Here is a 17,540-nt window from a genome sequence, read left to right as displayed (position 1 = left end):
AATTTCAAAAGAGTTCATTAGTAGTTTTTCCTTCTTTCTTTTTTATATCTAAAGAAATCCTAATTTCAAAAGAGTTTAAAGTGCTAAAAGATTTCCTAATATAATTTGTATTGTCTTATAATAATAATAACAACATTCCGCAATTAGAAAGTGTCCTATATTAAACGGATCTAAAGGAATTGAAAGTGTACAAAATTAATAAAATTTAATAACGAACAAAAGAAACTCCTCAACGTAAAAGGAGATTTATTTTATAGTAACAAAAAAAAGTGTTGTAAATGGAACACAAATCTAATTAGGAGCAGGTATTTTCATGTGAGAGATTACTTTAATTAATTTCAAAGTTCTAAATATCCAGATAATAATTATTTAAGAAAAATAGCAAGTGACAATTTTGTTAATTATAAAGTCCTCTAATGAAGAGCAAAAAATTCAATCAACATTTCTAAAGGTCTTCGTGCTTTTAGTATAGTATAACAGATAGATAGATTAGTCTCCTATTATCTTCTTAGATTTTTATTATTATTTGTTATTTTGTGTTCCTTTGCTACTATTATCATGTTAATTCGTTTTTCATATGTGCTCTGAATGTGCTTCCTGAGCTCAAGATCTACCAAAAATAACCTCTTTAAAGCCCTGTACTATATTCATTTTTCATACTTGCTTTGAATGTACTACCTTAGCTGAGGATCTATTGAAAACAACATCTCTAAAGCCCCGTTGCATTGGATTTTTGCCTATTACCATGTACTCCGTTTCAAAAATTCATTTGCCTTGTGCACTTAACTGACAGCCATATTTACAAAACAATATGGTGTAATAACAAGATGCAGAAACAGACTATGATTTATAACACTATCAAATGAAAGTCAAACATAAGAGTTTTCTTTTGAAGATGTGCTAAGATAAATAAAATTACATCAAAACCTACTCTTACTTCACATGAACATATGCCTCTTGTACAAGAAACTTACAGTTCATTTGCATTGGTGCTGGAATTCGTTCACCGTGAATTTGACATCAAATTACATGCATTCATTCAGTTCCTGCAACCTTCTTCTTCAATTTCTCAATGTCTTCCGCCAATTCTTTTCTACTTGACTGTAAGCAAGAACAATAAATTCAAATCTCTGTTGCATCTCCATGCAAACACCACCACTATTCTACAGTAGTCATGTATTCTTTTTGTGTAGTTATTTCAAAATCTCGGAACATTTTATTCATGATGCACAGGGTCGCTTCATCTCACAATATGAGATACACTACAGACCAACAGGGACTACTGCAGAAATGTTAGTTGGCATATCGATGCTAAATTCAGATTTTGTCATGGTTAAGTGATGTTTCATAAGACTGAAATAGACAGCACAGTGAGAACATTGAAGTATCTCGGTTTTGGCTGGTTTGACAGGATGAGTTACCGTGGCAGAATGTGATGTAGAGGGAGTTACCAGAACCAAGCCGCAGCCACTCTTTTTATTAATTTAGCTTAAGATAGGTTCATCCGACACTACCCCTTGAAACTGGATGGACTTACTAAACTACAATGTTTATGAAGATTAGTTCACACCTGCATGGGAAACAATAAGGTAGAAGACCACCTTGCAAACTCGGGCCATGAATGCATTGTGGCAACCTGAGGCCAACCTGTTAAGGTGTGGCCGAATGGATATTCAAATTGTGCTTTCAAGACTATCTGATCCACTACAAAAACATCTACCCTCTTGAAAAATAAAGTAAGATGCTGACAAATGACAGATAAAGTATTTTTTTTTTAAAAAAAAATCGTGGAAGAAATTTGAAATGTTAAGAGAACATGAAACCTAATCCCGCGATCTTACCTTGAAGAGAAGGTAGCGGTAGACAAACCATCCAGTATATCCAAGTCCTACCAACTCCAAGACTTTCGGTAGCTGCAGAAAGGGGAGAAAAATTAGTGACTCAGATGGTTGGGCAAAATCACAGAAGAGATCTATTAAAGACAGGATCTCAGTCTGTCATACAAATGAAAAATCAGAAACCTATAGCAGGGAAAAGACTCAGAACAGTCTTAAAGCAGTCCTCAGGTAAAACAATTAGCTTATTCCATTGATCTACTTACTAGAGGAACTGAGTTGATGGCACCAACAAGAATTGAAGATAGCCAAACTGCAACAATTGCCCCACCACCGTAAAGTAGCACTGTCGTCTTGTCTTCAACAGCATCCCACTGTAATCAATACACAGAAATTCAATGTGAGTTAGACATAAACAAATTTGTTTACAAACATAAAAACGATAAAAATATATAAATCCTAACCTCGTATTAAAAGGAAAAGCTATCTATTCCAATCAGTAAAGAAAAATGCATCTCTAATAATTCTTTATTTGTATTTTTAGGTACTCCCACATTATCTCCATTTGAAAAATTCCAACTTGACAAAAATGTGTACTACATACCCCAAATTAGAGAGCGTTCAGCAGATACTCCCTCCGTCCCTATTTACTTGTCCATATTTCCTTTTTTGGTTGTCCCTATTTAGTTGTCCATTTTGACAAATCAAGAAAGGACAACAAATTTTTTCCTATTATACCCTTATTTACACTTCTTGAAAATTGTAAAAGTGTATGTTGTTTCCCTCCAATTTATTTCACTTGAATTCAAATAAGTGGTTGTAATTTTGAAGTGAAAAGTTGTCATAAGGGTAAAATTATAACTTCACTATGCTAATCATTGTTGCCTTAATCTGTGTGCCATTTCTAAAGTGGACAACTAAAAAGGGACGGAGGGAGTAAAAACTATGAAGAGAACTCTAATGAAGGTAAAAAGAACAAGAAGTCTATGGTTGCACTAAATCTAATATCAAAGTTATCATCACATGGTCCTATTTAACTATTAGAGTTTCATTTCAATGATCTACTCCTATTGTTAAATTGAAGAAAGCCTCAAGACATTATATATGTAACAATCTGACAGGTATTGCTCTACAAGTATTTTGCAGGAATAAGTAACTCACACTCTATGGTGATGTACTGTGTACAAAACAAGGTTTAGATCTTTGTAAACCTCAAAGAGATGCAACAAAAGAGAGATTGACTACCAAACGACTCTATTACTTTCAGCAGAGAAGATGCAATTGTTTCTCAGGTGACAACCATCTGGTTTACCTTTTCTTTTAGCTCTGTTATGAATTCACTCGTATCAACAGAAGCTTCTTCAGATGAAGAGGCTTTAACCTGGCGTAGCGAAGACCTTTCGGATTCTGTTACAGGACATCAACATAAATCATAAGCACAGCAACAGGAACAAGTATTATCATCGAAAAGAGAAAACATCATACTAATACAATGTTCATCACTTGTATTTAAGGTTTAATGTAACTATGTCAGTAATAGTGTTAAGCCAGCAACAAGAGGTTCTCTGTTATTCGCTCTGGACCTTATCTGCATAAACCATTATAATCAAGGTAGAAAAGAATTCCAGCTTTTGCCAGGGATTAACTGCAAGCGTTTGGTTTTACATACACAGCATTATCACAATGTCCATGAAACATGATCGTTGGCATCGGTCCTCTACACTTTTAGGTACTAAAACATCAAGATTTGTGCACAAAATGTGCATTAAAGTAAAGACTGGGATGTACTCTTAACTTTAAGCCATTCAATAGAAAGTCATTTCATCAGTGTATGAGGTTCTCCTTTGCATTGCGAAGATACCCTTTTCCCTTGGTAAGAAGCATGACTTTTTTGGAACTCCAATAACAATTGAAAGCACAAATACTTGGTGAATCAACCAAAACTAGGTTAAATTGTCAATCTCAGTTCATCGAAAAGGATATTGGAAAGTAGAAAAGGCTAGTAACTACTTCATTGCAGAAAAGGTATCCATATATACTAATAAATTCCTATTTATTTCTGGAGAAAGAAATGGCAAATTATGAGTTGCTATCCATTTTCAAATGCTATATTCCTTGATGTAAGGAGCCTTAAAGTGGCTTCAGATGCCAATTCTAAGATAGCACTGGATGCAAAGCAGCTAAGGACAATACCCACTGAATAGCTAAATCAAAGACCAGAAGTAGCACATGATATATGAAGCTCTTATATCACAATTAAGTAGTACATGAGCTAACGGTAAAATGACAAGAGTTACTTGCACCAAATTGTGTCGATCAGTATTATTCAGCCATACGATAAGACATCATACCAAAGAATTAAACAAGCTAATCTCACGGTAAATTAGGCCAAAGGCAAGCTAAAAAAAATTAAGCTGGGGCATGGCAGAATTAAAAGGCCTAGTATACTGCATGAGTATCGATCAAACTCTGGCAGAAGGAAAAACTTTCTTAGCTTCTCAAAAACTTCCCCAGTCAAAGGTATAACAATATTTTATTTTAAGACCAAATGATTTAAGCTTCTACTCAAGTCATCACAAATGCATAAGTAATTTATTGATCATTGCGACAGAACAGCAACAAGCACATCAGAAAACAAGAGAGGACTTTTTTAGGAAAAAAATCATAAAAAAAACATATCAACTACAATCTACTAAGGAAACAGATGTGAAGAATTGACACATTCAAGTTCAACGATCAACTTCAAATGCCAGTTAACCAACTTAACATGATGCTCCACAAAATGATCTAAAGTAGGACAAAGAGAGAGTATAACAACCCAAAAAATCTATCAATCAATCAACTAAACTTCAATCTGAACCAGTTGCCATCTGTTTATGAATCTTTTTGCATGTCCTCTATTCAAACATTTTAAATTTGGAAAACTCATAGTAATAGTTATTAAGAAGAAAACAATTTTATTTGTGGTCTACCTAGGCAATCTTTCCTTTATCCGAACTTAGGAAAAGTTATGCTCTTTTTTTTTCTTTTGTGAAAGATAACTAAAACAACAAGAAACTAGCCCGAAACTAGGTGAGGAAATGAGACCCCAACAACATCTTCTGCTGCACGTGAAGAAATGCTAGAAGAGGACAAGTTTATGCTTTACTCTAAAAGGGGAAGACAATGAGGATGTTTGGCTAAACTTCTAAGTTGGCCAAACTGGTTTACTGGCACTTTTTAGCTAATCTACGTGATTGGTAAACACCAAAGTGTTTTTAAGCTAAAATCAGCCAAAAGCCATAGGTTTTACAATTTTAACCTTAATATTTTATCTATTTCTCAACACATCTTTTCCAAAACAGAACTTCTTACATCCTCTTCACTTCGTATCCATCGTTCCTCTTTTCCTTTACACATATACTTATAGGGCTATTTTTAGCGTTCTAACAAAAGAACAACTTATCAACATTTTTTTACCAAACACATCAACTGCTTATTAACAGTTTCAACACTTCTATCCAAACATGTATCAACCTATTTATAAAATCAGTTTCAACCCTTGAAAATATTCTTCAACACTTAATAGCTATTTACAATCAGCTAATCACAGGGGCTCAATATGTCCTCTCTTTTATAAAAGGGTGTTTCACCAAGTATAGAGTTCAAAATATTAAGGCATAATACATAGATAGACACCTAAATTTGGCCTCAACTAGAAACTAAACACCTTAACTTTGAAAATGCACATCTAGACATCTAAACTTGGTTTAAGATGACCTTGTAAACACCCCCAACTTTGAGAATGCACCCCCTTAAAGGTGTCTAGATGTGCATTTTCAAAGTTAATGTGTTCACAAGACACTTGTGTCAAGTTAAAGTGTCTAGACGGTCATAATGAAAGTTGGGGGGGAGGGGGGGGGGGGGGGGNGGGGGGGGGGGGGGGGGGGGGGGCGTTCAACTTTTGGTTGGGGGCAAGTTATCTATCTATGTATGTATTATGTCAAAATTTAATTTGACCGAGAAATTACTAGTGGTAAATAAAATAATGATAGAAAAATTGATTGACTAAGAAAGCATCACATCAAAGTTCAAAATAAGAACAACATACCCAAACACAATCCCACAAGTGGGGTCTAGGGAGGGTGGCGAGTACGCAGTCGCCGAGTTTATCAACTTTCTTGGAAAATGATAAAAAGAAAGATACCCCTATTGTCACTCCAAAGAACGCTCTTCGATAGACCCCAACTCAAGTAAAATATATAAAATAAAAGTATGCAAAGCAAATACAGTAGCGAAGAAATATGTTGAAAAGAACGAAGAACAAAACGGTAGCAATGCTAAAAAAATACAATAGTTGAAGCAAGTAAAATATCACCTAATACTAAAATCGAAAAATAAGTTACTAAGGAGTCTTTTGATAGCGTGTATAAGAATAATGTTGAATATGGTGTATCAATAATGTTGGCATTGGTAATACTTATATTAGTTATGCTGAGATTATTTATTATGCATCATTTGAATAAAAATATTAAAAAAGAACATGAATTGCATAATTTTGTTATCAAAAATACCCTCCAAGGCCTATCTCGAGTGGCAAAAGGTGGAGGATTTGTAGCTTAGGTTGCAAGTTCAAGCCCCATACCATGCAAAGCGAAGCCCGATATTTAAGTGGAGCAGGGTGGAGGGGCGGGCCCATTATCCACCGAGTTTAGAAGGCTGTGATTGGTCCAAAGGACGGGTCATAGACAAATTTCTCGGTTATAAAAAAAAAAATACTCTCCACAAATATGGTGAAAAGAATGTGATCTTTTTTTAGGGAGAATAATGTCTTTAACCATGTTAATGCATGCATTAAAACCCCTTGCACCATACTATATGATGAACTTCCATGTATTAGCTATACATACCTAAATACCAAACTGAGTGTATAATTATACATATGTTGAAAAAGTGTACCACACACGGTATTAGTAATACACAAAGCTAATGCATGCATTATAAACATTGTATTTTTATTTGGACTAAGAAAATTCGTTCAAGTTCTTGAACTTGTAAAATATTTATACTCTCTCTGTTTCACAAAGAATGACCTCCTTTCCTTTTTAGTCAGTTTCAAAAAGAATGATCTCTTTCCTTTTTTGGTAACATTTTACTTTTTGCTTTACACGTGGCATGTTTAAAACCACAAGATTAAGGGCAATTTTGTACATTTGACATAACTTTAATTTAGGACCACAATATTCAAAAGTCTTCTTTATTTATTTAAACTCTGTGCCAAGTTAAACCAAGTCATTCTTTATGAAACGGAGGGAGTATTATATAGCATGGAATACATGTGCGTTGCACGTGTTCGAGAACAAATATTTTTAAAAAGAGCAAATAATTTCAAAATATTTATCTTTTAAAACTCATAAATAAAAATTAAACATAAATTATTTGATAAAATATATCAAAAAAGTTTGGTGGAAAGAATCCAAATCCAATACAAGGGGTAAGTGTAGAGTTTGCATAATACAAGGGGTGTAGATTTTTAAAAGGGTAAAACGAAAAATACTGCTTTAGTATCTATATTCCCTCACTAGAATCTACCTTTTTATAGCCAAACCCCTACATATATGATATATATAATCACCGAAAGCATCTTTTCACTATAAGAAACCCCCCATCCCCATCCATCCATTAATCCAAACCAAATCTAAATTTTACTTCTTTTCATTCAATGGAGTTCATATCACAACACCCACAACAAGAACATGATGACCAGAGAGAAAATTTAAGAGAGTTGATGATCAGTGACAACAAAAAAACAAGTGGTGAAATAGTCCAAATCCAAATGCATCATGATCAAGCTGAAGAAACAAACACGACTAGTATACAAATCAACTACAGTAGCGAAGAAATTATGTTGAAAAGAATGAAGAAGAGAGCATTAGAACTACCATAAAAAATACGATAACTGAAGCAAATAAAACATCACCTAATAGTAAAATCGAAGAATAAATTACTAAGATGTTTGTATTAGTTATCATTGCATTAGTTATATTGAGACTTTCTTATGCACTATTTGGTTTGATGTATAAAAAATATCACGAATTGCACAATCTCTAAATAAAATATTTGTCTACAAAAATAACTTCCACAAATATAGTGAAAATGATGTGAAAAAGGTTTTAAGGGACAATTGTATTTTTAACCGTACTAATGTATGCATTAAAACCATTTGCACCATATTAAATCATGGATTTCTATGTATTAGCGATACATACCTTAAGACCAAACATAGTGTATAATTATACATATGTTGAAAAAGTGTACCAGAAAAGGTATCTTTTTTTATTGATAACCAGAAATCCGTCTGTGACCCGCCCTTTGGACCAATCACAGCCTTCTAAACTCGGTGGATAATGGGCCCGTCCCTCTACCCTTCTCCACTTAAATACCGGAGTTCGCTTTGCATGGTGTGGGGCTTGAACCCGTGACCTAAGCCACAAATCCTCCACCTTTTATCACTCGAGCTAGGCTTAGGGGGCTACCACACATGGTATTACTAATACACAAAGCTAATGCATGCATTATAAACATTGTATTTTTATTTGGACTAAGAAATTCGTTCAAGTTCTTGAACTTGTCAAATATTTATATTATATAACATGGAATACACGTGCATTGCACGTGTTCGAGAACTAATATTTTTAAAAAGAACAAATAATGTCAAAAGGTTAATCTTTTAAAACTCATAAATAAAAAATAAACATAAATTATTTGATAAAATATATCAAAAAAAAAATGGTGGAAAGAATCTAAATCCAATGCAAGGGGTAAGTATAAAGTTTACATAATACAAGGGGTGTAGATTTTTAAAAGGGTAAAACGAAAAATACCTCTTTAGTATCTATATTCCCTCACTAGAATCTACCTTTTTATAGCCAAACCCCTACATATATGATATATATAATCACCGAAAGCATCTTTTCACTATAAGAAACCCCCCATCCCCATCCATCCATTAATCCAAACCAAATCTAAATTTTACTTCTTTTCATTCAATGGAGTTCATATCCCAACACCCACAACAAGAACATGATGACCAGAGAGGAAATTTAAGGGAGTTGATAATCAGTGACAGGAAAAAAAAAGTGGTGAAATAGTCCAAATCCAAATGCATCATGATTAAGCTAAAGAAACAAACATGACTAGTATAAAATAACAAGTATGCAAATCAAATACAGTAGCGAAGAAATTTTGTTGAAAAGAATGAAGAAGAGAACATTAGCAACACCATAAAAATACAATAATTGAAGCAAATAAAACATCACCTAATAGTAAAATCGAAGAATAAGTTATTAAGGTGTTTGTATTAGTTATGATTGCATTAGTTATACTAAAACTATTTGTTATGCACTATTTGGTTTGATGTTAAAAAATAACATGAATTGCAAAATTTCTAAAAAAAATATTTCTTTACAAAAATAACTTCCTCAAATATAGTGAAAATGATGTGAAAAAGGTTTTAATGGACAATTATATTTTTAACCTTACAAATGTATGCATTAAAACCATTTGCACCATATTATATCATGGATTTCCATGTATTAGCAAACACAATGTATAATTATACATAGGTTGAAAAAGTGTACCACACATTGTATTAGTAATACACAAAGCTAATGCATGCATTATAAACATTGTGTTTTTATTTGGACTAAGAAAATTCGTTCAAGTTTTTGAACTTGTAAAATATTTATATTATATAGCATGGAATACAGGTGCGTTGCAAGTGCTCGAGAACTAATATTTTAAAAAAGAACAAACGATTTCAAAATGTTTATCTTTTAAAAATCATAAAAAAAAATAAACATAAATTATTTGATAAAATATATCCAAAAAAAAAATGGTGGAATGAATCAAAATCCAATACAAGGGGAAAGTCTAGAATTTGCATAATACAAGGGGTGTAGATTTTTAAAAAGGTAAAATGAAAAATACTTTGTTAGTATCTATATTCACTCACTAGAATCTACCTTTTTACAGCCAAACCCCTACATATATGATATATATAATCACCGAAAGAATCTTTTCTCTATATGAAACCCCCCACCCCCATCCATCCATCCATCTAAACCAAATCTAAATTTTACTTCTTTTCATTCAATGGAGTTCAGATCCAAACAACCACAACAAGAACATGATGACCAAAGAGGAAATTTAAGAGAGTTGATGATCAGTGACAAAAAAAAAAGTGGTGAGATAGTCCAAATCCAAATGCATCATGATCAAGCTGAAGAAACAAACACGACTAGTATAAAATAACAAGTATGCAAATCAAATACAGTAGCGAAGAAATTATGTTGAAGAGAATGAAGAAGAGAACATTAGCAACACCATAAAAAATACGATAATTGAAACAAATAAAACATCACCTAATAGTAAAATCGAAGAATAAATTACTAAGATGTTTGTATTAGTTATGATTGCATTAGTTATACTGAAACAATTTCTTATGCACTATTTGGTTTGATGTATAAAAAATAACATGAATTGCATAATTTCTAAAAAAAATATTTGTTTACAAAAATAACTTCCACAAATATAGTGAAAATGATGTGAAAAAGGTTTTAAGGGACAATTGTATTTTTAACCGTACTAATGTATGCATTAAAACCATTTGCACCATATTATATCATGGATTTCCATGTATTAGCGATACATACCTTAATACCAAACACAGTGTATAATTATACATATGTTGAAAAAGTGTACCACACATGGTATTAGTAATACACAAAGCTAATGCATGGATTATAAGCATTGTATTTTTATTTGGACTAACAAAATTCGTTCAAGTTCTTGAACTTGTAAAATATTTATATTATATAGCATGGAATACACGTGCGTTGCACGTGTTCGAGAACTAATATTTTAAAAAAGAGCAAATAATTTCAAAATGTATATCTTTTAAAACTCATAAATAAAAAATAAACATAAATTATTTGATAAAACATATCAAAAAAAAATGGTGGAAAGAATCCAAATCCAATACAAGGGGTAAGTGTAGAGTTTGCATAGTACAAAGGGTGTAGATTTTTAAAAGGGTAAAACGAAAAATACCTCTTTAGTATCTATATTCCCTCACTAGAATCTACCTTTTTATAGCCAAACCCCTACATATATGATAGATATAATCACCGAAAGCATCTTTTTTCTATAAGAACCCCCCACCCCCATCCATCCATCCATCCAAATCAAATCTAAATTTTACTTCTTTTCATTTAATGGAGTTCATATCCCAACACCCACAACAAGAAAATCATGACCAGAGAGGAAATTTAAGAGAGTTTATGATCAGTGACAACAAAAAAAAAGTGGTGCAATAGTCCAAATCCAAATGCATCATGATCAAGCTGAAGAAACAAACACGACTAGTATAAAATAACAAGTATGCAAATCAAATACTGTAGCGAAGAAATTATGTTGAACAGAATGAAGAAGAGAACATTAGCAACGCCATAAAAAATACGATAATTGAAACAAATAAAACATCACCTAATAGTAAAATCGAAGAATAAATTACTAAGATGCTTGTATTAGTTATGATTGCATTAGTTATACTGAAACAATTTCTTATGCACTATTTGGTTTGATGTATAAAAAATAACATGAATTGCATAATTTCTAAAAAAAATATTTGTTTACGAAAATAACTTCCACAAATATAGTGAAAATGATGTGAAAAAGGTTTTAAGGGACAATTGTATTTTTAACCGTACTAATGTATGCATTAAAACCATTTGCACCATATTATATCATGGATTTCCATGTATTAGCGATACATACCTTAATACCAAACACAGTGTATAATTATACATATGTTGAAAAAGTGTACCACACATGGTATTAGTAATACACAAAGCTAATGCATGGATTATAAACATTGTATTTTTATTTGGACTAACAAAATTCGTTCAAGTTCTTGAACTTGTAAAATATTTATATTATATAGCATGGAATACACGTGCGTTGCACGTGTTCGAGAACTAATATTTTAAAAAAGAGCAAATAATTTCAAAATGTATATCTTTTAAAACTAATAAATAAAAAATAAACATAAATTATTTGATAAAATATATCAAAAAAAAATGGTGGAAAGAATCCAAATCCAATACAAGGGGTAAGTGTAGAGTTTGCATAGTACAAGGGGTGTAGATTTTTTTTTTTTTTTTTTTTTTTGATTTGCACCGGGTGTCCGAGTCTCTTTGAGCCCCGACTAATCCCGGGGGTGCACAGGCCCTCGGCAAGGAGTTTCCCGCAAGTGCACCACGGTTAATTCAGGTTTTACCCAGTCCGATGGCCCTCAGAAATTGTTTGCACCTAGTGGGTTTCGAACTTGAGACCTTGAAAGGGAGCAAACCCCAAGGCTCAAGTCAATTGCCAGCAGGCCAACCCCTGAGGGTTCAAGGGGTGTAGATTTTTAAAAGGGTAAAACGAAAAATACCGCTTTAGTATCTATATTCCCTCACTAGAATCTACCTTTTTATAGCCAAACCCCTACATATATGATATATATAATCACTGAAAGCATCTTTTCTGTATAAGAAACCCCCCACCCCCATCCATCCATCCATCCAAACCAAATCTAAATTTTACTCTTTTCATTCAATGGAGTTCATATCCCAACACCCACAACAAGAAAATCATGACCAGAGAGGAAATTTAAGAGAGTTGATGATCAGTGACAACAAAAAAAAAAGTGGTGAAATAGTCGAAATCCAAATACATCATGATCAAGCTGAAGAAACAAACACAACTAGTATAAAATAACAAGTATGCAAATCAAATACAGTAGCGAAGAAATTATGTTGAAAAGAATGAAGAAGAGAACATTAGCAACACCATAAAAAATATGTTAATTGAAGCAAATAAAACATCACCTAATAGTAAAATCAAAGAATAAATTACTAAGATGCATGTATTAGTTATGATTGCAGTAGTTATAGTCTCAATAAAAAATACGATAATTGAAGCAAATAAAACATCACCTAATAGTAAAATCGAAGAATAAATTACTAAGATGCATGTATTAGTTATGATTGCAGTAGTTATATTGAGACTATTTCTTATGCACTATTTGGTTTGATGTATAAAAAATAACATGAATTGCATAATTTCTAAAAAAAATATTTGTTTACAAAAATAACTTCCACAAATATAGTGAAAATGATGTGAAAAAAGTTTTGAGGGACAATTATTATAACCCTTTGCACCATATTATATCATGGATTTCCATGTATTAGTTATACATACCTTAATACTAAACAATGTTCGACCTACTAACCGTACATGAGGACAATGGAAAGTTACAAAAATCAAATGGCAGCTAACATTTTGATTTTGAAACAATCTCTAAAAATAGCAGCATCACATGAATTGAAATTGCAGAAAATACTCACAAAACCAAATTAGTTCGAGGAAAGAAAAATTTCCAGAAAAAACTACCTGCAAATTTGAAATAAGTAGAAAAGGCTGAAGCAGAAACACGGGGTGGAAGATAAGGTAGGGCAGAGCGGCAAAATGAGGCGGCTTTAGCGGTGGAGCAAAGTGATAAATGAGAAGTAAAAACGGCAGTAGAAGCCATGGAAGTAGAAGCTGCTGCAATCGCCGCCATTATTAGATGGGATTTTGCTGTTGCTGTGAAGGTCTTCTGCGAGTCGCTCTCTTTTACAACGGAGAGAAAATTTCCTTAAGCTTTCTCATTCATCCATTCTCTATCTTCAAAAACCAAATTTCTATGTGAGAAAATGACAATTTTGCTCTCCATATTTGAGACTAAGTTCAAATAGTCCCTAAAGTATGCTTTCAATAGTTTTGGTCCTTTCTAAGTTTAGTTTAATACTAGTAATCTTCTTTAAATATTTAACAAATTATGTCTTGATAGATATGACAGAGGGGGAGGGGAGGAAAGAGAATTGATGTTATAGGTTGCTAATTAAAAAAATTCAGCTATGTGTCTATTTTACAAGAGAGATTCATTTTCAACCGATGAAAATGTTATTTTCTTCTATTCAATTTATAAATGATCAAGAGATCATATTTTCTAAAAAAAAAATGGTTTTAATATTAGAATATCTTATTAAATCTTTAATATCGCAACACAAGAAATTGTACCACACATAAAAAAAAAAGACCAAAAACAATGAAAATTACACCTAAAAAAATTGCACCAGAATCTAGAGAAAGCATAAATAGTTAAACCTGCAAAAGTTTTGACTGTTTTGTACCTCTAACTATGAGTTCTCGTTAAAAAAAAATCTTCATATTTTTCATAGAATCTTACTAACAAAATTCGATATATATTTGACAAAAATAAAAAATATTAAACTTCGATAAAGTTAAAGACAAAAATTATTCAAAGCAGGGATAATTTTGAATCTACTCCCAAATAGCACTTTTCTTAGAGTGAGGAGTAATAATTCAATTCCAATATCTCTCAATTTTAATATCCTATTTTACCATTTGAAAATTATTGGAAAAAAAGGATTTTTTATGATTCTTTGAAAATTATTGAAAAAAATAGGATTTTTTATGAGTCACAAAGAATGTATATGTTAGAGATGCAAAACACAAATTACTCCTTTTGTTACTATTATTTAAATTTCTATTGTATGTGTCCAAATCGAGACTTAACAGTAGGGCGTTTAGCTTTAACAAATATATCTCTATTCCTACTTGTATCGCATCACAATTTTGAATCTAAAGTTTCGTAATTCAAAGCTCTCGAACCCTCACTTCACACAATACTTCATTATGTCCGATAGTCACGCCAGCAAATAGGCTGATAACATTTGTTATTTCTATTTTATCGATTGTTTTATTATTTACTTTTTTCACTAGTTATTTCAATCAAGTTTTATCAGCAATTCAACATTAATAATTTTATCGTTTGGTCACCTCACTTGTTACTTTAAGTCATTGATTTCGGAGTAAACACATATAATTGATGGTAACATACATGATGTACTGATGAAAGATATATAACATACATGATGTATGAAAAAAATTGAATAGACACCACTATTAATTTTTTTTAATAAAAAGGCTCCCTCTTTTATGTATTTCTCTAGCTTAAGATCCAAGTATATTGTTAAGTGAAAGCTCATTTTCTTTTACCCTACATGAAAAAGTATTTGGAAAATTGGATTGAAATGGATTTCATTTCGTTTTCCACTTTACTTCCAAAACAGAATTGTCGTTTTGACCAACTTAACTATGAAGCACAAAATTTGACTGATGCTTCTATTGTAGAATTTCTAGAAATTAGAACTACACCTAACTAAAAGTTTTATAAACTGTTAAAAGTTTTTATTTGGCGTCTAAACGTACCTATTTATTTTAGAACTCGATTAATCTAGATTATAGTATTATAAAATCTGACTAAGGTACACATAACGTTTGCATTTCTCCTTGCAGACCCTAAAGAAGCGACTATATTTCAAAACTTGAGCCGAAACATTTAATTAAAAATGAAAGAACATCTACTATCCTACTACAACTTTTTATTATTCCAAATGATATTGATTTATCTAATATATATATATATATATACACTTATCGTTAATCTATCGATTCATAGAATTTCTCATTGTTATCTTGTGCATCAAATATACCATTCCCCTAACGTTTTTTCACTTTGAAAAATTGGAATGATTTGAGTGGCATGATAAAAGTTGAAGGTATATTTTAACCTTTTTAATTGTTTATTATTTCCAGGAGCTTACAATCTTATTAAAATTTTATTTCATAACTCAACCTACTATTTAATAATATTTATATAATCTCTTAAAGTTATATATTCGTCGTCATTAATATAGGTACAAGTGCAAAGTGCGTAGTCAAAAACTATTATTGCAAAAACTCTTTGAATTTGCTTTATGTTTTTTTCTTGGAAAGTTCTAAACAGAACTCAAAAAAAGAATTTAAGATCTATTTCAAACAGATAATGTATAAAACTCAATTATATATATTTGAATGTAATTATCAATTTAAATTAGTAATATTTAAAGAGTCAACTTAGAGATCAATTTCTCCTATTCTTAACGGTCGAAGTATACAAATATTTGATTTTGAAAACACAATTTAAGCCACATCTACCATGTATAAAATTTGCAATTCTATCTACTTTAGAATAATTTTATACATGTGGTGTCTGAAATTAGACTTGATCGATAAAATATATGACATATTATATGGCTGAAGTTTAGGCACATATAGCAAAAAGTTCAATTATTTTTGCATGAAATTCATACACATATTGTTGGAGTTTACCACTTTGCTTGAACTTCAGGTAAAAATGTATAAACTTCAATCATATTTAAATTCAAACTATTTCAGCATTATCGTAAGCTCGCTCGTGTGCGTAGTTTGACCAATGCCTATATCCAAATATGTGCTTTTTTTTCTGAACGTAATAACAATTTTAAGATTGGTAAAGTAAGATTTAGACCTTATTTGTTTGCACTTATTAGAAGTCTAAATCATTAGGTCATTTAGTGTATTTGCTTACATTAAGATTTAAACAATTGTTTGACTTGAATAGGTTTTAATTATTAAAATCTTGAACAAAATCTTAATTTATTGGGAGGTATTTTTGTGTGGATAATTTTTCACCGCCACTCTATCTGCAAACACTAGCCACTACTAACATCTCTGCCATCACAATCATTGTTACCGCCACTATTGTCGCCAACCGCCAACTACCACTATCAACTATCACAACTACTACTAAAAACTATCGATGTTGCCAATTATTTTTGTCAGTTGATACCACACCTACTGTTGGTATAATATTCCACAAATACAATAAATTACAGTTGAAAATAAAAATGACAAAAATGAATAAACAAATATTTAGGTTGAGGCGCGAATATCTCTCTCTCTTTAAGGAGATTCAAGCCTATTGCGGCATAATCTACACCGATCCAACAATATCACTCTTGACTTGTCCCCTCCAGGATACAACAGTCCAACAACGTCGCACAACTCAAACAAACTCCGAATTAATTGAAGAGTCCAAAGCTCCACAAAAAGAACGCATTCTTCAACATATAATTACTCTCTTTTATATAGTGAATATAGTTGAAGACTTAGAATATTTCCTTTGTCTCAACTCTCTCTTTCACTACACTAACTTAATATATACAATATAATACTACTCATCTTTTTTCTTTATACTTTGTTGTACATCTCTTGTTGTCTACAACCCAAAGGAAGACCATCACTATTTATAGGAGAGGAAATCTTCCTTCTAATGAATAGGAAGGTAATGGGGTAGTTAATAGGGAAAGTGGTGCACCACTAAAAAACAAGAAGAAAAAAAGAGGCTAAATGAGAATTGATCTCGAACCAAGTGCACTATTTAACCTTTTTATTATGTGTGCTAATAGATAATATTACTCCATATCAATTTAAAAAACATATACATAGAATATCTACTTTTATTGAGAGATAGCAGATTCAGGTGTCCCGTTTTAGTATATAAATTCGCCACTGACTATCACTGTCAATCACTACCATCACTATGACCATTTCCTACTTCTAACCATCTCTATCATCACAACTAGCACCGTCGCTCATTACTAGCACCAATATATCATTAACCACCACACATTATTCGGCCAACACCAATTACTAACATCAACCAACTTCACCATCACAACTATCACCACCACC

General features: G+C 31.8%; 1 protein-coding gene across 1 annotated transcript; it reads right to left on the bottom strand.

The window, feature by feature from the left end:
* Positions 1-820: 820 nt before the first annotated feature.
* LOC125864575 (protein CURVATURE THYLAKOID 1A, chloroplastic-like) lies at positions 821-13,569 on the bottom strand. Its single transcript, XM_049544593.1, has 5 exons — positions 13,311-13,569; positions 3,148-3,242; positions 2,102-2,209; positions 1,842-1,913; positions 821-1,101 (listed from the first exon to the last, which is right to left on the bottom strand). Exons 1-5 carry the CDS (start codon positions 13,477-13,479, stop codon positions 1,036-1,038), a joined length of 510 nt encoding a protein of 169 aa, XP_049400550.1. The 5' UTR covers positions 13,480-13,569; the 3' UTR covers positions 821-1,035.
* Positions 13,570-17,540: the final 3,971 nt, after the last annotated feature.

This window comes from Solanum stenotomum, chromosome 5 (genome assembly GCF_019186545.1).
Source record: "Solanum stenotomum isolate F172 chromosome 5, ASM1918654v1, whole genome shotgun sequence".
Classification (NCBI taxonomy): domain Eukaryota; kingdom Viridiplantae; phylum Streptophyta; class Magnoliopsida; order Solanales; family Solanaceae; genus Solanum; species Solanum stenotomum.
This window is presented reverse-complemented; position numbering and strand designations above follow the sequence as displayed.